Source organism: Heterocephalus glaber, unplaced genomic scaffold (genome assembly GCF_053883595.1).
Source record: "Heterocephalus glaber isolate CG9 unplaced genomic scaffold, H.glaber_assembly_v1.0 deba00001688, whole genome shotgun sequence".
Classification (NCBI taxonomy): Eukaryota; Metazoa; Chordata; class Mammalia; order Rodentia; family Bathyergidae; genus Heterocephalus; species Heterocephalus glaber.
Window position 1 is genome coordinate 2803872 of NW_028258413.1, and position 20846 is coordinate 2824717.

The following is a 20846-nucleotide window of genomic DNA, read 5'->3' on the forward strand; positions in this document are numbered from 1 at the left end:
ATAAAAGAGAAAAAAACAATGAACAAAAGACAATCTAAGAAGGAAGGAAGGAAGGAAGGAAGGAAGGAAGGAAGGAAGGAAGGAAGGAAGGAAGGAAGGAAAGCAAAAGGCAAGCGCGTCTACAACTTCCGGCACACCGGGAGTCCGATGGGTGCAGGCTCTTTCTCGGGGGACCCGAGACGCTGGCATCACCGGCTGTGGGAGGCAGGGCCCGGGCCGCAACCCTCTCCCTCCCCGGCGGGCGGAGGTGCGATGCAGGCCTGCGCGGGCGGGCAGCCTCCCCGGGCCTCGTCCCTGGCCCAGACCCCTCCGGTTCTCCCAGGCCGAGGCCGCCGGCAGAGGCTCGCTCCAGTCCCGCCCTGCTCGCCACGCCCGGGGCCTGCCGGTGGTCACGCTGCCCCTCGGAGGTCACCAGGCCCGCGGCCTCCCGGGTGCCCCGTGCCCGGTGCGGTCCATCTCCCGCCGGGCCTGGCCTGGCCGGCTGCCCTGCGATGCTCTCTCAATTGCCCATCTCCCTGCTCTTTTTAGGTTTCCTGGCACCTCCTTCCTGACTCCCAGAGCGCTTCCCCTCTTTTCGGCTGCAGAATAGATGTGGAATGATAGGAAAATACCGTGAATGTCTAAATTTTTTAAAAAATTGGGCCGGGCCGGGGATTTAGCTCAGTGGTTTCGCCGCCTGCTGCGCAAGTTCAAGGAACCGAGTTCGATCCCCGGTACCAAAAAAAAAAAAAAAAAAAAAATTATGACAGCACAAGTCACATTGCCATGAACCACCACCACCGATACTCGCTTTGAACACGCTCATCCTGTCGTCCTCGCCTCCCCCTGCAGCAGCTCTGGAGTCCTCTTGCCTGAGGGTCTGTAGTTGGGCCGTCCTGGCTGCCCCGATGTCCTGACTGCATTCAAAGCGTGGTCACTTTTACTTCAGAGAAGAGCCAGAAGCCTCGCGGTGCCAGATCCAGTGACTAAGGTGGAAGAGGACACAGCGTCGTGTTTTTTCGAAGCTGCTTCTCTGTTGGATGGCGCTCGGCAGCAGCATTCTCCATATTTTTTATCGCACCTGATAAAGACACAAAAGAGGAGCCCAGAGCGGCTCAGAAAGTGGCAAGACGATAGGAGAAGTGCTCAAAGAGAAGGGGAGGAATTCACGGCAATGTGCCTGTTAGTGTAACAAAAACCCTAAAATACACCTTCGCCAGGCGTTTCTCTCGCCCGCGTGCCCCCCTTCTAACTGGCGCTCTCTTCGCAGGGTCACGTCGGGGACGCACCCCTTCCTCCGCCTTGTCCAGGCACTCCCAGGACCGGCTCTCCCGAACAGGTGGGAATCAGACGGGCGCCCTGCTCGGTTGCTCGGCCCTGTTCTTGTCCTCGCGCTGACTGGACACGGACGGGACCTGTGAATGGTGAATCGAGATGATGCCATTTGGGCCTTGTCTGGAACGTCCAGCACTAAACTTGCTGGAACTTTGCTTAATTTTCCACGGATACCAGTGGAAAATAATAATTTCTTAAAACAAATAATGTACTTGTCTGGGTTTCAAATTCTACCATTTATTTTAAAGGCCTATGAGCAATTGAGAAAATTGCCCTTCTGTTTATTAAATTAAGTTCAATCCTTAGTAGAGAGCAAGAAAGAAAAATGTTTTAGGGAGGAAGGCAGTAAAAGCTCTAGGTTTAATTTCACCTTTTCAATGTAATAATATTTGGGGCTTTTTTTTTTTTTTTTTTTTTTTTACTTCTCCTCCTCTTCTTCCCTTTCTCTATGCACCCATTTAAAACTCTAAACTTTAAGGTGTTTTTTTTTCTTTGGTACCGGGGATCAAACTCAGGTCCTTGCGCTTGAGAGGCAGACAGCGGAACCACTGAGCTGAATCCCCAGGCCTCTAAAGTTTAAGGTTAAGGAACACAATTTCTTAGTCTTTTAGACAGTAGAGATGCCACTACAACATGAAAAGTTGATTTTCATATAGAAATGTGCTCCGTGGTCACAGCTACCTCAGTCTTCCCTTCTTGTGTTGAGGTCTGCCTTCCCCATTTCAGTAATGGTTCTAATTCTCCCCTCTAAGAAAGAGGGAGTGAGAGAGAGGAGCTGTAACATTAATGTATTTATTGGCATCGACTTTAAACGGCCAGCTCAGGATCACTAAAGTAAGGGAGGTTTGGATTATATCTGTATTGCATTTACCTTTTATAAGCCCTCCTTTTATCGTGTAAGTTAGAAGTAGTTACATATTTTGTATATATATATATAGTAAGTTTCCCATTGATATATGTTCAAATGTATCTAAAACACTAATAATCTCTTTTTAAAATTTAAGGTAAAATTATTCCCTTACTGTGATAAATTCGGTATGTGTTTAAAGGCAAGACAAAAAATTTTTTATCCCCTGACAAAATTCAAAGTAAGTTGGATCGAACTCAGGTCCTTGCGCTTGTGCAGCAGGCAGCGAAACCACTGAGCTAAATCCCCAGCCCCACTTCTTTCTTTTTGTAACTGAGAATTTTAAGTTGTGATGCTGTTCCTGAAATAATCATTTATGTATATTTTATTTAAGTGAAAACGATTTCTTTGCTCTATTGAGTTTTTCTTTTCTTTTTAGGCGCTGAATACCCTGAGGTTCAAGGTAAGTTTATTTTTTTCATAGAAAAGGTATAGATGAAAACCAAGGTGCTCTAGTTTTTATGTTATAGGCATAGTGATATGGCGTGGCACTTTTTTTCCTTAACTAAAAATTTTTAAATTGCCTTGCACTTGAGTCTCAAGGTAAAAAATTTTATTAATATCTTAGGATACAGAGAAATTGAAACGAAACTGGTGACCCACTGCTCTTATATTTTCATGTAACTAATTCTGAGCGTGGTCGCAGCGTGGTGCATGTGACCAGGAACTGAGCGACAGTTCGGGCAGAGGCCTCCATCCAGCACGATGAACCCCAGCCCCACACTCCCCATCCACGGCCTGCTGACCCTGAACTGCGGTGTGCACTTCCCCGCACCGTCCACCTTTGCTGAACTCCTGCCTCTCCGATTTCTTGTCAAAACCAAGGCATCTCTTGAGGAATCTGCCACCAGCGGAAATACGTGTCTTCTTCTTACTTGCATTAGCAGGTGTCCCCGAGTCTCCAGCTGTTCAGGGCCACCCTTTTCTTACTTACTCATAAAGCGACTCCAGTCCCCAGCCCACACCCTGCCCGAAGTTCGTGGTCCCCATCAGAAGCGGGGCTTCCCGGGGACTAACTAGCTCAAGATCGCCCCTTCCCTAAATGTGCGTTCTCAATTAATTCCTTGTACTTCCTCTCATTTTCCACTCTGCCCCCTGAAGCAGCCATGATCTCTCACCCCCAAGTACGCCTTTCCTGCTTTCTTCCGTCCCTCCTTTCCTTCCTTCCTTCATGGGGTTAGGGTCTCAGTGGCAGGGGGATGAGTGGATGATGCTCCTTGGTCCCTTGTCCTTAACCATCGTCCGCTCCTGTGCCCTCTCTTCCTCTTTGTCACTATCCTTCCCTCACTCCTCCTCCCCACATAGGCGACCCTCTTAACGCCATTCAAAGTGTATGTCATCTTGTTTCTATGCCCTCTTCTCCGATGTGCACTGGTATTTTGTGAGCACACATTTTTAATTCACAGAGCATTGGTGTGGATCTCATTTTTCCTTTCTCCCCCTTTCTTTTCAAAAGCAATATGTTTTGAAAGTCTTTCCAAGTTGCTGTGTGTTCATCTACTCTGGGGCTCCTAACTACCACATAAAATACTCCATCATGTTTATCTTTCGCAGTTTACCCTCTGCACTTCCTCAGCCATGGACTGGGCCCACAATCACGCTAGGATACCCTCTCCTTAGGTGTGAGAGAACCTCTTTGACACATCTCGCCGGCCAAGGGGTAATTGAGCTTTGGGGTATGTGTCTCCGAGTTGATTACTAGTGCTTGCATGTTCTCCGGCAGAGCTGGTCAGTATCAGTCCTCATTTCCACTGGAAATGCCTGAAAGTTCTCCTAACCTCACCAACACCTAACATCACACAGCTTCCTAATTTTGCTCAGCTCTGACCTCCAAGTGATGGCATTGCTTATTAACTTGAGTTTTTGTAATAACCAATGATTTGGGTTACAGACTTAAATCCACACTAGCTTTTCTAGTTTCCTCCTTTTTCTTTCCACTCACTAGTTCAAATTGCTTTCATGAGCTCATAATCTTTTCTTAACTTCAGGTTTCTTTCATTGCAGGCTTCTTTCTTATTGACTTTCAGGGCTCCCCTTTATGTTATAGATATTAATTCATTGTCAGATTTAGACATTACAAATACCTGCTTCCATTTTGTCCCCATCCACCTATTTATCAACGATGAGATTTTTGTTGTGGTGGTTGTGGTTGAATAGATGTCCTCGGTTTCTGTATAACCAGGACACTAGCTGTTTTCCTCATGGCTTGTGCTCCTGGGGACCTATCTGTGCTGTGTTCTAGTCTCAGCTGCCCTGGACCCCCCCTTCTTCCCTTTCAAGTCTCCGACCAGGAGATGCTTTTGTGGATGGTCCTGAGCAGTTTCTCTTGTCCCAGAGAACAGCTACAGTGTATGCCATAACACACACGTGTGTGCCATCCCAAAGAGAACGTGGAACTCCAGGAACAAACCTTGCAATTGCTGCAGCAGAGAAGAAGCAAAAGATGTTGCCCTTCTGGGCTCTGCTGTCCCCAGCCTGGTCCTCGGACAAAGCTGAGCAACACATTGGCAGGAATCTGCCTTCAAGTCCCCAGGTCAAAGAAATCACAACCCTGTCCAGGGAGGGCGGTGTTCTGGGGCGGCAGAGCAAAGATGGAAAAGTCCTGTGTAACTTCAAGCAGAGCACTGAGGAAGGAAGGGAGCCCTTGTGCTTTCCTTGACTTTGCATCCCAGATGGGTAACGTTAGCCACAGCTGGCACCGAAGCCAGTGAGAAACAGTGCTCGACCCCCGAAGAGGGCCTTCTCGTGCACGGTGAAAGGAGCCTTCTCCATGTGAGCTCTGGGCTCAATCAGTGTCCACCACGGCTCCTAACCCTGTGGGAAGACCTCAGGCGGGCAGAGCTGAAAGAGAAGCTCTCCTCTGACGTGTGCACTGAGATAGCTCTGAACTCTGGACCCGCGGCACCATGACTCTGGCCACTCGCTTACACCAGCAGACATCTCTGCTTTGGGCCATCGAGAATTTCTAGAGTTCATCTGGAGCCTTTCCAATCACCCAGCTAGAGAAATGAAGTCGGATGACGTGTTTGGGGGCTTTCTACAGTTCTTTCAAAAGGAAAGACAAGCTGGGTATGCTGGAGCATGCCTGTAATCCCAGCACTCTAGAAGGCTGAGGCAGGAGGATCACACGTTCCAACCCAGCTTAGATAAATTAGCAATTTAGGGAGACCCTGTTTCAAAATGAAAAATAAGAAAGGCTGGGAATAAAACTGAGTGTGAACGCCTTGGGTTCAATTCCCAGCACTTCAAAAGAAAAGGAAACACAAATTTTAAAGATAAAATTATTATCAAAGTGTCTTTAATGATTTAATTATCTCTAGAAACATAACTTTAAACATTGGAATTTTCTGTTTTATCATAGAAGAAACAGAAATTTTGACTGCAGATATGGACACAGGTAGGTTTATCTTATAATTTTTTACTGGTGGTTCATTAGTTTAAGTTTGCATTTTAATGTCATGTGCATATATATAGATAATTTATTTAAGCAACAGTTAATTTTGATATAAATTGAACAATATAACAGAATTCTCCTTTTCTTATCGCTTTGAAGAAAAACAAGCATGAGTGATTCTTGAGAACTGCTTTTAAAACTGGGTTAATTTATAGGACTATTTTTGAAGTGAAAAAAGCTCTCTAATCCTACATAAAATTTTTCTGTTTGATATTAACTTTGTCAGGTCAGTTTTATCAAAAAGGAACCAAATTTCAAAAATGACTTATGGTATGCTTTCTAGAAAAGAAATAAATAGATGTTGACCTATTCTAACAGGAAGCCTTTGATGATCTGTACCCGGCCAGGTGTGCCCTAAAAGAAAATATAAAGTATTAAGTTTGCAGGAAGATGATAATTTACAGAGCATTTGGGTCACACAGACTGTGTTCAGTCTTGACATTTAGTAGCCATATAACTATAAGTGAAAAACTTAACCTCAAATTGGGAATAAAATAGCTCCCTATTTTAGGAGGTATTTACAATGAGATTCATGTAAGAGTCACTGTTAATTGCCATGTCCCAAAATTAATTAACAATTTTTTAACCAACCAATGAGTGAGATTTAGCTCTCAAAGCTACAAGTATCCATCAAAAGGGATTTTCAACAAAAGCCCTTTATTTTCTCACAAGATTGCATTGATTGTCAGATACTATGCAGCCCGGTTTCATGGTCCTCAACAGTGGAGGGCTCTTTTCCTTCACACAACCAAGCAGAAACTGAAGACTTCCATTGGTTCTTCCCCAAACTAGTTTTGAGTAGGGGTAGACCAGAAACCTACCTGGGTTCACTCATACCCCTCCTTCTTGGGGGCCTGCTCCTGTTGGTGGGCCGCAGGTGACTGAGAGTAATACAGTTTCCTTTCTGACTGGGGGCTAAGAAAGTTTACAGAAATGTTCATGGCATTGGATGTGGAATAAAGAGAGGATCTTATGCTCTTAATTTCTCCCTTTGTCATGAATTCTCTTGCTGTCCCGAGCCTTCCCTGTGATGAATCTGCCCAGTCCACATGCTCAGACGGGAGGAGACACCGTCACATGTCACATGTGTCCTGCTGACCCAACTGTCCAGGGTTTTCTGGACTGTTACCTTGGGTTTAATACCATAATTAAGTGAGACAAACTGTGAGAATATTCCGTCTGGAAGCTGATACATGCAAAGTACTCAATTCTAATATCATAATGTTAACATTAACATTATTGAAAAGAGTTCCATGTAAACAGCTGGAGAGTAAAGCCTGTGAGTGTGAAAAGATGCCGACCTTCATGTCATCAGCTTACTCCTCTGACCTCAGGACATGAGCCCTCTGCAGTGTCGTGGCCGGAATCCCCTAACTGTCACTTGCTCCTCCTCGAGAGGCTTCTAAGTGCTTGACCTTGGCCAGCTTCTCTCTGCCTCAAGTCCACATTTAGGAAGAACTTTCGAGAACCAATCAATTTTAATATTACATCAGCATTTGTTTTTAATTAATTAATTTTTTTTTTTTTTTTGGTACTGAGGATCACACTCGGGACCTTTTGCTTACGAGGCAGGCACCGGAATCACTGAGCTAAATCCCCGGCATACACCAGAATTTTTAAACAAAGTAAATAGTATAGTTTAGCGTCCAAACTAATTTACTAATGAATCTGTCCTGTTTGGTATTAACTGGTTTGGGGGCAGATAATCAAATTGTGTCTGTCTACAAGGCAATGGGTTCAAAATAATAATGATACAATCTCTTCTTTTCTTGAAGAAAGAAAACGGATAAAGTCACTGTTACCTAAAATATCCTGTGGAGTCAAAAGACCTGTGCACACTCGAAGGAAGCGAATTGTGGGAGGGAAGCCTGCACAAGCGGTAAACTTGGGTACAAAGTCAGGGACACTGCGTGATGGGATTCTGTGAGACCAGGAGGCTGACCAGGACCGCCTGCGGGCCACCCCTGCGGCCTGCCAGTGGGAGAATAGCAGTGACGCATGGATGTCTTTTGCAGGGAGACTTCCCGTGGCAGGTGGCAATTAAGGATGGAGATAAAATCAACTGCGGGGGAATTTATATCGGTGGCTGCTGGGTTCTGACTGCTGCACATTGCGTCAGGTAAAAATGTCTTCAGTAAGGCCGGGGATTTGGGTCAGTGTTTCCACCTCACAAGCATAAGGTCCCAAGTTCGATCCCTGGCACCAAAAAAAAAAAAATGTCTTCAGTGTATTTCAGATGTCCTGAAATGATGAAAAAAAGGAATAAAGATTGTGGTGGCTAATTGGGGTATATCTGGGAAACCCTAAATTGCACTCTAGTAACTGCGAAATACCTTCTACTATTCATGGCCAGGGCCCCAGAACCCAAGCCCCCAGAACCTGCTGAGCTCTGTGAAAGTAGGAATGATTTCTGATTTTGCTCATTTCTGCATCCCTGAGCCTAGCACAGTGCCTGGTATACAGTGGGCGCACAAGATGTACTTTCTGAGTATACTGAATGAATCAACAGAATTAACCTTTAAGCAATCAATATTCAGACCTCTTATCATACAGTGCAACCCAAGTTAATATGGAACACAGCATTCTCGGAACAGTGAGTATAAAAACAGCACCCAAACCTCATGTTATCTCATAGGATATCAGTGTTTAACTGTGAGGCGATTACCTGAATCATCACTATGGTGGATACATTTTGTTCAGTTTCTGCTGCTTGAGAAAGTAGAAGGTATACAGACAATACATTTTTTTAAGATTCCCATTAATTTGTTTAAGTTTCATTGCTTATGGAAAATCCATCTTATGAAATATTTCATTGTTTGGAAACACTAGACCAGTGCAGCAAACCTATGGCACGTGTTGCTGCAGCAGGCTGTTTGTGTCACTGAACCCTAAAGGTTCACCATCACTGCATGACTAGACTGTGAGATCGTTATTCAGCACCTTACTTCAAAAATGAAGCAAACCAAACCAAAAACAAGCAAAACTAAGCTATAATATTTTGCCAAAGTGACACTATACTGTTTTCCCTGATAAGATAATGTTAGATAGCCGATTTACTTGCCGATGATTTGAAAATTGGTTTGAAAATAGAGTGAAGTATGAGGAAAACACTTAACTCCTCACTACTTCAACAAGACATGAAAACACCTACTGCGTTCCAGGCACAATACCAGACAGCAGGACTCTATGGACCAGTTAGACCCCATGTTAATCTTCCTGTCCCTGGTACAAGATACTCAACACCTACAACTTAAAGGAGGAGAGGTTTATTTGACTCACAGTTTCCCGTGGGTTCAGTCCATGGTCAGCTGGCTCCAAGGCAGAAACAGCATGGTGGAAGGGCCTGGTGGGGAACAGCTGCTCTCCCAGTGGCAGCCAGGAAGCAGGAAGAGAAGGGGGGAGCCAAGGACACCCTTTCCAGGTCACACCCTGGGTGGCCCTCGTCCAAGCAGCCTGTACCTCCTAACAGCACGTTTAGCTTGAACTCGTCCATGGATGAATCCATCTTATAGTGGCCTGTGACCCAGTCACCTTCCAGACACGGGAGACTTTGGGGGATGTTTTAGTTCTGAGCCATAACAGACCCCACACCTGATTTCCAGCAGCACAGTCTAGCAGGAGGAAAGGCCTGTGAGCAGATGAATACACGCAGCACTAGGACGCAGTCCGTCTGCAGGGTCAGGCTAGAAACTGCTATGGGACCTTCTCCCTGAGAGCTCTGGAGTTGGCAGAGGCATGAATTGTCCAGTTCTTCAACCACACCTCTGACAAGGTGCTGTCTCTGTTTGCACATCTACAGTGACAGTGCATCTAAATAGCAGCAAGGACACCACTCTGGGCATCTCTGGGTGTCAGTGAGTTCTTTATCTTCCTGGTATTGAGCAGTTAGAGGGATTATTCTTCTCTTCATTTACCATTGACTTAATTCTCTTGTAAGTAAATTTAATCTCACCACTCCATGATAGCATAGATTACAAAACTAAAATCTGTGAACATGCAAACATCTGTTACAGGGGAGAATATGAGTCAGAAGTTCATTTATATGGTTTCTATCTATTTATTTCTCTTTTCCTCTCTGTTATAGACCTAGTAGAGCTCACCATTACCAAATATGGACCTCACTCTTAGACTGGATAAAACTTAACTCTAACATAGTTGTTGAAAAGGTGGAAAGAATTATTATCCACGAAGGCTACAACGGAACTACCTACCAAAATGACATTGCTTTGATTGAAATAAAAAAACGTCCCAGCCACAAAGAATGTGTGTTCTCTAATTCCATCCCTGCCTGTGTCCCCTGGTCTCCATATCTATTCCAACCTAAGGACAGCTGCATCATTTCTGGCTGGGGTCGAGAAAAAGGTATGTGTTTTATAATTTGTTCATCAGCTTCCAGGGGCGGAAATGAACGGGAGTAGAAAAGCATGGGAGCTGATCTCCTAGAGCTCAGCCTCAGTGTGGGCTTGTGACTGCCCAGGTCCCTGTGCTCGGAAGGGCTCCAACTTTGATTTCCTCTCTTGGCTGTCACTGTCATGAGATTCTAACTGATTTCTGGAGAAGGCCCATCCCACATTTTGATTTCCCATGGGTCCTGCAAGTTACGCACGCAGCCCTTCTCCAGACTTTCAAAGTCACATACGCTCCATGACCCAAAGTTACCACTGAAGGGTAAACGCTTGCCAGGAACAAAACATGTAGACAAGAAGACACACAAGACAGCTTTGCTTGCATCTGTTGCTGGAATGTGGCTAGGACCTTAAAAGGGTAGGGAAGCTGGAATGAACAGAGGCCCCCAGAGCCTGGGAAGGGGAGGGGAGACAAGAGAAGCTCTGGCGGTTACTTCTGCCTCTTCCTTGGCCGGCAGAGTAGCATGACCACAGGTCAAATCAACCTGTGATGCATCTCAAAATGACCAGAAGAGAGAAGAGTACCGAATTCCCAACTCACCTAACGATTAACGCTCGAAGAGACGGAATGCTCATTACATTGATTTGATTATTGCACATTGCATACATGTATTAAATTAACATACTATACCCCCAACAATGGATAAATATTAGGTTTCAATAAAGAAATTAGCCACAGATAAGGGGGAAGACTTGCTAGGGGCTAAACTCGATGAGTCACTGGTCCTACGGTCCTCCCCTCCCCTCCCCAAGCCCACGTCTCAGCCCTGCACAGCGAGGAAGAGAACACAGGTGCTCACCCCCTGGCCTCTTCTCTAGGAGAGGGGCAGTTAGAGACAGATGGTTAGAGAGACCTGCTGAATTAGACTCGGGTTAGGGTCAAACAGTTGGAACTCTTCTCTTCATTTTGAAGATTTAACCTTGAAATTTAGCTCTCTTTTGACCTCTCAGATTCTTTCCGTTAGCAGAAACCCTGAGTAACTTCCTAGCTTTGATCTTACAGACTCATATTCCAACACCTTCCTTCTAACTGCTGCGTTGGCAATTGTAATATATATATGTGTTAATTTGTGGATAGGTGGTGTGTTTGAATACTCAAGATGTCTAAAATAACTAAATTAGGAATTAACTCATCCAGAAAGTATTATGTCCTTGTGTTCCTTGTTTTTAAAGAATGCATTTTATTTCTACTATAAATCCTTCTTTGTCATCCCGTTTCTTCAGTTACCAACATTCTGGTGTTCTTATTTCATCTCCCAATGGCCATCCAGGTCTCCATGGGTAGCGAGGAAGGTCTGTTTATAAATGGATGAATGATAAAGATGTGGCTGGGAGTCGGGGGACCACAAGGGCTACAGAGGAACTCTGTCACTGTCAGCTTTTCTCCATCTCTCCCTCCCTCCCTCCCTGCAGCTCTCTTCTTGGGAATCCTGCTGGAAACCCCAGTCCAGGGCCACTGCTGAGGTGTTGCCCCTAGGTCAGGCTGTCAGCACCAGGGGCTGGGCACCGAAGGGCACAGGCTGGATCCAGGGCTGTGTAACCTGGTCGCCCACAGCCTTCCTGGAGGAATTTAACTCAAATCCCAGGTCTCACGCGGCTTCAGCCATGAATACTCAGCGGATAGCCTCCCAGAGAAGGACAGCGCCATCTTCAGACTCTCCCCACAGGGAGCTAATTCTTAACATGATTTAGTAACCAGTCCATGTTTAACATTCCCCGCTGATTTACAAATGCAGTTTTACAGTCAGATTGTTTGAATCAGGATCCAAAGTTCACACATTGCTTTTGGTAGCTATTTTTCTTGAATCGATTTTAATCTAGAACAGTTGTTCTTTGCTTTTACTGAAAAGGTATTTATACAAGCAACTGGAGAATCCTCATTTTCACAGCCTCGAATTTGGCTGATTCTGTTCTTGAAGTGGTGTCTAACATGCTCTTCTATTCCATGTATTTCTTCTGAGCTGGTAGTTGGATATCTAAACACAGTTCAGCACACTTACAGAGCTCTTACTATTTTTTTGTAAAAATTCTAATGCTAAAGAGGCAGGATTTCACTGATGAAAATATGGACCCAGTCAACCAACAAAGGGTTGAATGTTTATTTATAAAGTTGAAAGGCAAAGGCCAGGCTCAAAGAGCTTACTGTACCGAAGGGGCATGAGACGGAGTGGCAGAATGTGACAGTGCCTTGAGACATTTATAACACAGGAGTGCAGAGGGGAAGGTAATTTCCTGAGCTGCATAAAATTGTTCATGATTTTAAAAGACCTTTCCTGGGTTCAGGAAAATAATAAATTACTAATTTTTAAAAAGCTCCTGTTCTGAGGAAAGCAAACTTCTTGAGACTAACTTGAAATATGTCTTAATGGAGAGAGAAAAAGAAACTGATTTTCCATGAACTTTGGTGGATTTTATTTATTTCTGTATTAGTTCTATATTTAACTACCATGTGCTCACTGCAATGCTGGGTCTCTGGGTGTCCTATCCCCAGGTACTTTATATAGAGAGTATTCAAGGAGCAGAGTGGGGGATCTTTTGCATAAGATGCTTCTTAACTTTAAACTAAGTCGTTATGAGTTCATGGACCCATTGGTTACGTAGTTAATAAGCAGCTCCTTTGTGTTAGCCTGGCTTGGGCATCTGGGCAGCGGTACAGAATGAGTCAGGCCTGCCCCACCCCGCCCTGCCCTCTGGGAGTTTTGGGTGGCCAGGAAGCTGACACCAAATGAGAGACTGCAATGTGAATTTGCTGTGAGCTGGGAAAACAGAGGAGGAGAGGTGGGGCAAAGATTTGTCTCTCAGCTCTGATGCATCTTCCCGTGTCCTTAGGTTTTTCTCTTCTTTCCTGGGCAGGCAGTGCACAGTGCCTGGCCCCCTTTTTCCATGCATCAGAGATGTTCAGGTCCCCAAACTTTCACGTGACTACAAAGGAAATTCAAAATCCCCTTTCAATCGCATTAGATGGCTTAGGAGACAAATGTTCTTATAGATACACAGAAACGCATGCAAATTGGTACATCGTGTGCATTTTCTTTAGTCTAACGTCTTAAAAAGGTTTCATGCTAACAAGCACTTTCCAGGAAATAAAGAACAAGAAGAAGCTAGGATGAGTTTATGTGAGAAGGTCCTGTCACTGATTCCTACCCAATTCCCCTGCCAAAGGGGAAGGATTTTTACCTGAGTATCTCCAGGTAACAGCTCTTTCCTAAATGAATAGGACTTCAGGGCATATGTCCAATAACCCTATGACTATCCATCCAAATTTAGAAGACAATTATAGAAACTAGAGGGCCAGGGATTTAGCTCCATGGTTCCACTGCCTGCCTCGAAAGCACAAGGTCCTGAGTTCAATCCCAGGTACCAAAAAAAGAGAGAAAGAAACTAGGGATACGAGGAGAGTATGAGTAAATGCATTAGGGAGTTGTTCTCAAAGGTGTATATATGTATGTAAACATGTATATTCATTTCTATGCCTAATGGTTCACTACATTACAAGTGTTTAGATTTCTCACTTGTGACTTCTAAATGTCTGTTTTCTCACTTTGTTTAGATAACCAAAAAGTCTACTCGCTTAGGTGGGGTGAGGTTAACCTAATAAGCAACTGCTCTCAGTTTTACCAAAATCGCTACTATGAGAAGGAAATGGAATGCGCAGGTAAGCACCATGAGGGTTTTTGTTGTGGGTGTTGTTATTTCAATGAAATACCCGAGGCTGGGTCCTCATAGAGTGTGTGCTGCTGAAGTGAGCACAGGCAGAGTCCTTATAAAGAAGAGGTGGGCTTAGCTCGCACCTGTGGAGATTTAAGGTCATGGAGCTGGCGTCAGCCCACCTGGCGAGGATTTCATGGCAAGGGGCACGCTGGGAAGTGAGTGATCCCACATAAAGACAGGAAGCCAAAGAAAGGAGAAGGACCTTGTTCCTTTTGTGGTAATTCTGCTTTAATCCCACTGGCCCAAGACCTTCCACTAGAGTTACCTCTTCACACGGCCACATTGAGGCACCTGCTCCCAGCACATGGACTCCTGGGAGAAAACTATTCCAACAGTGATTGAAAACTCATGTCAGAAGAGAGAGAAGAAAGTGCGCTCCCATCTTGAGACAAGAGCTCAGGGCAGCAGTGGGCAAATGGGCTGAATAGCACAGAATCCACCGGAAGCCAGGGTCACGTTAAGGAGACAAACTCTCAGGTTTGCCTGCCTAGGTTCAATTGAGGCTCTGCCTCTTGCTTGCTCTGTGACCTTGGGCATATTAGTAAATCCCTTTGTGCCTTGTTTCATCTGTAAAGTGGGCAAAATCGTGCTGCTTTACCTCAAGGGATTGTGGTGAGAATTAAAACACTGCCAGGAAAGCGTAAGAAAGCCGAATTCATTAAACTCAACGATGGAGGAGACGGGAAGACATGGTGCCCTTGATGAACAGAAGGAAATGTCTGACTTTCTCTTTCTCAGGTACAGCTGATGGTTCCATTGATGCCTGTAAAGGGGACTCTGGGGGGCCCCTCGTCTGCCTGGACACCAGCAATGTGACTTACGTTTGGGGCATTGTGAGCTGGGGTGAAAACTGTGGAAAGCCAGAGTTTCCGGGCGTTTACACCAAAGTGGCCAATTATTTTGACTGGATTAGCTATCATGTGGGAAGGCCTCTTATTTCGCAGCACAATGTCTGAAACCGTGATTTGATCTACCAGCAGTTTCATTTTAATGACAATGGAACAAATTTTACTACACACAGTATGTGTGTTGTTAATGTTCTCATCAAAAGGGTTTGCTATATTGGAATTTTGCTGTGTAATTTGCAAATAAATATTTTGGTCAAGCATACAAGTCTGTTTGTGCTGGGGGCTGAACCCAGGACTGTGTTCATATTCAACAACACTGAGCTACACCCTCAACCTACATGTTTTACTTGTCAGAAAATTTGACTAAATTCTCTCTTCATGTAGGGGTGATGTATTGACTATATTAAAGGTTTAGCTCATTGAATGATATTGTGTCACATAAAGCCAGGGTTGAAACCCCAAATCTACAACCTACTAAGTTTGACCCTGGGCATTTTATCTTCTTTGTGTCTCACTTTCCATCTATAACATGGATTGTGTGAAAATGATGCTACATATTTACATAAAACACCTGGCATAGCACCTGTCTCAAGGTTTTAACTGTAGGGAAGAGATAGGGTAAAGGCCTCCCTGAGCTTTATTAAGATCAATAGGGAAACTTACTGAAAGAACATGAGCTGAAAAAAAAAAACCAAAAAGAAAACGAGCTGAAACAGGAGCACCCAAGGCAGGGCTTTATCGGGGAAGGAGCTGCTGGACTGCCTCAAACAATGGTGAGAGAGGGCGAGACTCACCGGGGTGAGATTTATATAGGCCGGTGCAGTGGGGAGAGTATCGTGAGAGTTGAGCAATAGGACACCAAGTGATTGGAAGGGGAGGATCATGCGCATAGCAGGATGGAGCAATAAGTTAGTTTTTGCTTTTCGGGGGGGTGGGTAGGTTTCACTTTTCCAAAGGGGCTCATTTCCATAAGCAGGAACCATTTCAGGAACAGGAGCCATTTTAGAATGCAGGACCACTGGGGCCATTTGGTCTGCTAGAGAACTCATCACTTACTAAAAGCAGTTTCTGCCTCTACAGGTATGATGAGGAAAGCAAAACTTATAAAAACAAAACCTAAGTCTTAAGTGTTAGACAAAACTCTAAAGGCCATAACTACTGCTCTCCGTCACCTTCCCCTTTGATCTTTCTCCTCCCTGTGGCTCCTGTTCTTTGCCCTGACAAATCTGTTCCTATAGATAATGGTTTTGCCACATCCTGTTTCTATGGGAGCCTATTTTTTTCTTCACTCGACCAAGGTCACCCAGATTTGCTAAGCTGCAAACTATCACTGCTTTGCCTTTGTTCTGCTTCTGTAACTTCGGTATAAAAGGAATTGCATAACTCCTGCTCAGGGCTCAGAATTTGGAGTCACAAACTCCACTGGGCCTGCTGGCATAATAAACCTCGGTTACCCTCCACCTCTCTGAGTGGCACTCAGTTCTTTCATGTGTTGTTCCTGCTATAATAGGTACACTTTGCAGTTAGGACAATTAGACAAAGGAGGGAAAGAAAAATTAGACTGAGAGGGAAGCCAGGTAACACAATTACCATAAGAATTTATCAAGAAAAGTTAACACCAAGGAAGTCAGAAATGAAAGACCAGGAAAGCCAACTCCCCTCATTCACCTGACAAAATGCAATTCCTGAGAAGTCCTGTTTAATATGTAAGGCAAGTGCGCGCGCGCGCGCGCGCACACACACACACACACACACACACACACCTACACATATATACATGTTCTCATTTTAACATCAGTATAGTATTGCACCAGATACACACATGCACACGTGTCCCTTTATTTAATCATTAAGTAAACTGCCTTCTTAATAGGCCCTCCTCCTTCACTTATTCATTACAAAGGGACAGGAAGAAACCAAATGGCCAGAAGGAGTGTAGGCAGGCAGACCTGGGATCAAAGAGTCAAGAGAACAGATCAGACGTGGACACATGTTCACCTGGAGGATGGGAAAGTAACTGGTCCCCAAGAAAAGGAGCCAGAGATAAGAGCTCATGGGCTCTTGGCCCTGAAGCCCCATCACCTCATGACAGCTGTCTATCCTTTCTTTTCCCCCAAGTAAATCATCTTTTGGTACATTAAACTTTGTGGTTTTTTCTCCAGTTTTTACTGGTGCTGGGTTTAGGATCACAGGGAGCAGATTTCCAGCAGAGCAGTGGCGTGGCATGACAATTGTGGTGAGCTGTCCACTGCTGGACACAACATACATTCACAGCTCGTCTCATTTTTCTGCTTTCAGTATTAACATGTCTCAAAAAAATCTGTCTTTGCTCCCTCATTTTTATGTAGACAGCTAAGTTAATTAGATATTTTGTAGGCAGTTAGATAGGGTGGCACTAGGGAGTCCATACCAAAGATGGTCTTCACTAAAGCACAGCATTATAAAAAGAGAGACACTGCTACACCCACATACTTCCCCTAGAGATGAATAGCAGTGATTGATATTCGCAATAGGCACCAATCACTAAGTGAGGACCAAAATCTCCCTAGTCCATTTCCTTTCTGGAAATTTCTTGTTCATTCTGTGTATGCTTGCTATGTGACTTGTTTTCCCATTTGATTTCCGTTTAGTCAATATTACCTGGGCAACTGTACTTGTAACCTTACTGGGTGATCATGGTTTTGTCCCACCTTATGCCCACTTAGTAATTTTCAACTGGATCTAATTAGTTGACTGTAGTTTTGTTCTACCTTGTACCCACTTCACCTTGTAGCTTTGCTCAATAAAACACCTTTGGGAAGTGGAGTGGGTGAGCAACCCACTTTCTGGGTGTCTCCTTCTCTCCCTCTCAGGCAGGAGCTATCTTTCCCTCAATAAATATTCCCTTACTCTTAATCTCCATTGTTCTTAGAATTCATTTTTTAAAAAATTTTAGAGAACATGAACTACCATTTCAGATATCTAGCAGGTTGGGAAGTATAATATTTCCCTTACATTATTTGGATTATTTCCCTTATTTGGATTACTTGGTGCCCCATATCAATTTCATAAGTTCTCTTTCATCCTTTCTCTAAACCTCGAAACAGATGGTGATATAGGGGGAATAGATTTAACTCCCAAACCTGCTAAATATCCAAAACTCGAGTTCGTGTTCTCTAAAATCAAAGAATAAATTCTAGGAGCAACGGAGGTTAAGAATAGGAAGAACTTATTGAGAGATAGCTCTAAAAGAGACAGAAGGGGGACCAGAAAGCAGGCTGCCGGGTCACCCAACTTCTCAAAGGTGTTTTATGGGACAAAGCCACGAGGTGAGGTGGGTTCAAGGTGGGACAAAACTAAAGTCAACTAGTAAGGTTGCGAGTACAGTTGCTAAAGTAATACTGATCCCATGAGAACTCATAAGGTGGACAAAACTATGAACAACCAGTAAGGTTATGATAAGTATAGTCACTTAGGTAATACTGATTAAATGGGGATCCAATGGAGAAACAAGTCACATAAGCGTACAAGGAATGAGCGAGGATTTTCGGTGGTAAGGGCTGGGTCGGGGATCTTTCCTGGAAAGCCTGGGTTAAAACCTTGGCCTCTACCCAGGTGACTGGTACCTATTTAGAACATCAACCATTATTCATCCTATGCGGTTGTGGTAGTTTCTTTTCTTTTACAATGCTGGCCTTCAGTGAATGTGTCTTCACTGTCCTCCATGTTGGCTCCTTGTGGGCTGGCCCTGTCTAACTGCCTACAAAATATCTAATTAACTTACCTATCTGCAATAATAGTACAACCAGACTGTCAACCCCAGCAGTCAAACTGTTACCCAAAGGACAGGTGTCTCAGTATCCCCTGATCTTAGGGGTTTTGTATCCTGAACAAAGAATGCAGCAGGACACAGAGAAGTAGTAAGAAAGGCAGAGATGTATTAAAGGAAAAGTGTATGCCATGTCCCACTTCTGTGAGGTCCTCACGGCCAAGCAAACAGGCTGCTCTCAGCAGAGAACAGGCTGTTTCTCAGTAAACAGGACAACCTCCCCAGTGCCAGTGATTATCTACACACCTGTGCAGACTGTCCTTCGACTCAATCACAAACATTCACCCCAGATCCCTCAGCCCCTTCAATACTTGTATAAGCCTAATTCCTCCCAGTTAGCTGTTGATTTCTCTCTCCTGGTGTCAGCCCATGCACACACAGATGAAATCTCTCCTAGCTAGCTGCTGCTCTCTCTCTCTCCCAAAGTCAGCTCATCCACACACGGATGTAATAAACCCTGCTTTTCTCAGTTAGCTGCTAAAGTCTATTCCTGATTTTAGTCCCCATTCAATGGAACAAACTTTTCTTTTCCTCACAGAAAGCCTGTTTAAGTGAGTGGGTGCATATGCGCTGCACTGAGCGGGAGGGAGTTGATGAGGAAACTCACTGACCCGGTGCAGGCACAGGCCGTCCTGTCTCAAGGTTGAGGTTAAAGTGCACTTGGGAGAGTTCCAAGCTGGTGGCACCTGTCAGCAATGAAAGTCCTCCCTCAAGAACAGGGCCACCACAACCAGAGTGGCAAGTCCAGCGAGTTGCTCAGTTGGCTTTTCTTCTCTTCTTAGAATCTGGGGAGTGTTTGAGAGTGGTAACTGACTGGACGCAATACAATCGAGAGTCTCCGCCCTCATGTCCAGAGGGGCAGGTTTTGATTTTCGGAGGGTCCAGATGGAACCAGCGAGTGGACCAAAGCCCAGCCACAATGCTAATGACATTATAATGGCCCTGGGGTTCCCCTAAACTGCGATTACAGTACATGCTCCTGGCTCACTCCGAGGTCTAGGAAGCACGAAAGGGGCAGGAGTGTGTTTTTTAGGCTCATGGGAGGACATCTAGGAAAGAAGGTGAGGGTAGGGGCTCCTGCTGGGATGTTAAGGAAATACAGTGAGCACGGATGGCCCTGCACCTCCAGGAGCTGGCAGGCAGCCTACGGCCCCGGATGTCTGCTACACGGTCTCTGATCGCAAAACCAGTCACCGGGCTTCTCGCCCCCACTACTAAACTCTGTCCCCTGCTGCTGTTCTCGACTTTCCTCCCACTGGTCCTCTCTCCTCACTTTGCCCATCCCTACCACCACAACAAAACAATTCCCAACGCTTGCAAATCTCAGCCTGGATCCTGTTATAAAATTCTTGGAAACAGCTGGGATGAGATAACTCGATATTTATACCTCTGGTGAAAAGTAGTGGAGTCGTTATTTATGGATCCTGCAGAGTCCCCGGGAAAAACAAGAGACGTCACTGTAACTATCAAGTTAAAAAATAACCTTGTGTAGGAAAGTGGTGATGTGGTGAAGTTTTTATTTGCTGTGTTCAAATGTAGCTGGAGTCATCCTTGCCAGAGAAGGAAACGTCGTCATATTCGGGCATCGCTTTGGCCTTGCGCTGATGGCATTCCCCCCCTCCCAACTGCAGCCGCCTCGGCCGAGGTCCGGGAAGGACCGGAGGAGGCTCCCCCAGGTGAGGCGCGCTCTCCCGGTCTCCAGGCCCCCGGAGCTCCTCTGTCAACTGACCCCGAGGCGTGGCTGACCGCTCAGGCCAGGCCCTGGGGCTTCGTCTCCGCTGCGGCTGCAAGACACGGGTGATGGAAAAACCTGGCGAATGTTTACCTTTTAAAGTGACTGGCAGTAAGACACATTGCCATGAACCCCGCTCCCGATCCTCCCCTGGCTCTGAACACTCTTCCCACGGTCTTCCGCACTTGGTGCAGCAACCCCGGAGTCCTCTTTCCGGAGCATCATCGGCTGCGCTGTCCCGGCCGCCTCCAGGTCCTGAATGGATGTTTCCCTTCCGTGGTCACTCACTCGGGAGGAGCCAGAGTCGCAGGGCAGCAGATCCGGAGAACACGGTGGATGAGGTCGCAGCGTCCTGTTTTTAGGAGCTGCCTCCTGGTGAACGGCGAGGGCGGCAGCGCCTGGCGTATTCCTGGACACCTCCAGAGACGCGCGGAGAGGGCCAGTTCGAAGCGAGGGAGGGTTTGAGCGGTTCCTGGCCACGCCCCTTTCACTACAGCCATTAAGAAAGACTCACCGTATATTTTGATCACACCTCGTTAAAAAATCCCGCGCCGAGACGCCCACTGTCACCGCGGCCCCGCGCGACGAGATCAGCGGCGGAGGAGCCGCCCCAGCAGTCGGGCCGCCGGGACCACGTGGTGCGACCGCGCCCCGCGCCCCGCGCCC

At 45.6% G+C, this 20846-nt stretch overlaps 1 protein-coding gene and 1 long non-coding RNA gene across 5 annotated transcripts in view; one reads left to right on the top strand and one right to left on the bottom strand.

The window, feature by feature from the left end:
* Positions 1 to 14905, top strand: part of Cfi (complement factor I) — a 40646-nt gene extending 25741 nt beyond the window's left edge. Inside the window, exons 9-16 of one of the 2 annotated variants that reach the window (XM_021245388.2) lie at positions 1250 to 1318; positions 2601 to 2624; positions 5583 to 5618; positions 7451 to 7554; positions 7691 to 7794; positions 9760 to 10037; positions 13632 to 13736; positions 14531 to 14905. In XM_021245388.2, coding sequence (XP_021101047.1) covers positions 1250 to 1318; positions 2601 to 2624; positions 5583 to 5618; positions 7451 to 7554; positions 7691 to 7794; positions 9760 to 10037; positions 13632 to 13736; positions 14531 to 14748 — 938 coding nt within the window. In that variant the 3' untranslated portion in view covers positions 14749 to 14905. Of the gene's footprint in view, positions 1 to 1249; positions 1319 to 2600; positions 2625 to 5582; positions 5619 to 7450; positions 7555 to 7690; positions 7795 to 8310; positions 9709 to 9759; positions 10038 to 13631; positions 13737 to 14530 lie in introns of those variants that run through there. The other variant, XM_087198808.1, reaches the window with a different exon arrangement.
* Positions 14906 to 19948: 5043 nt separating this feature from the next.
* LOC110345994 (uncharacterized) lies at positions 19949 to 20845 on the bottom strand. 3 transcript variants are annotated; one of them, XR_015446451.1, is made up of 2 exons: positions 20695 to 20845; positions 19949 to 20232 (listed from the first exon to the last, which is right to left on the bottom strand). It is a non-coding gene; the product is annotated as an uncharacterized LOC110345994 (long non-coding RNA). The 3 variants fall into 3 exon arrangements; XR_015446450.1 differs by having other exon boundaries at positions 20469 to 20845; XR_002389736.2 differs by having other exon boundaries at positions 20366 to 20845.
* Between the last annotated feature and the right edge of the window lies 1 nt (position 20846).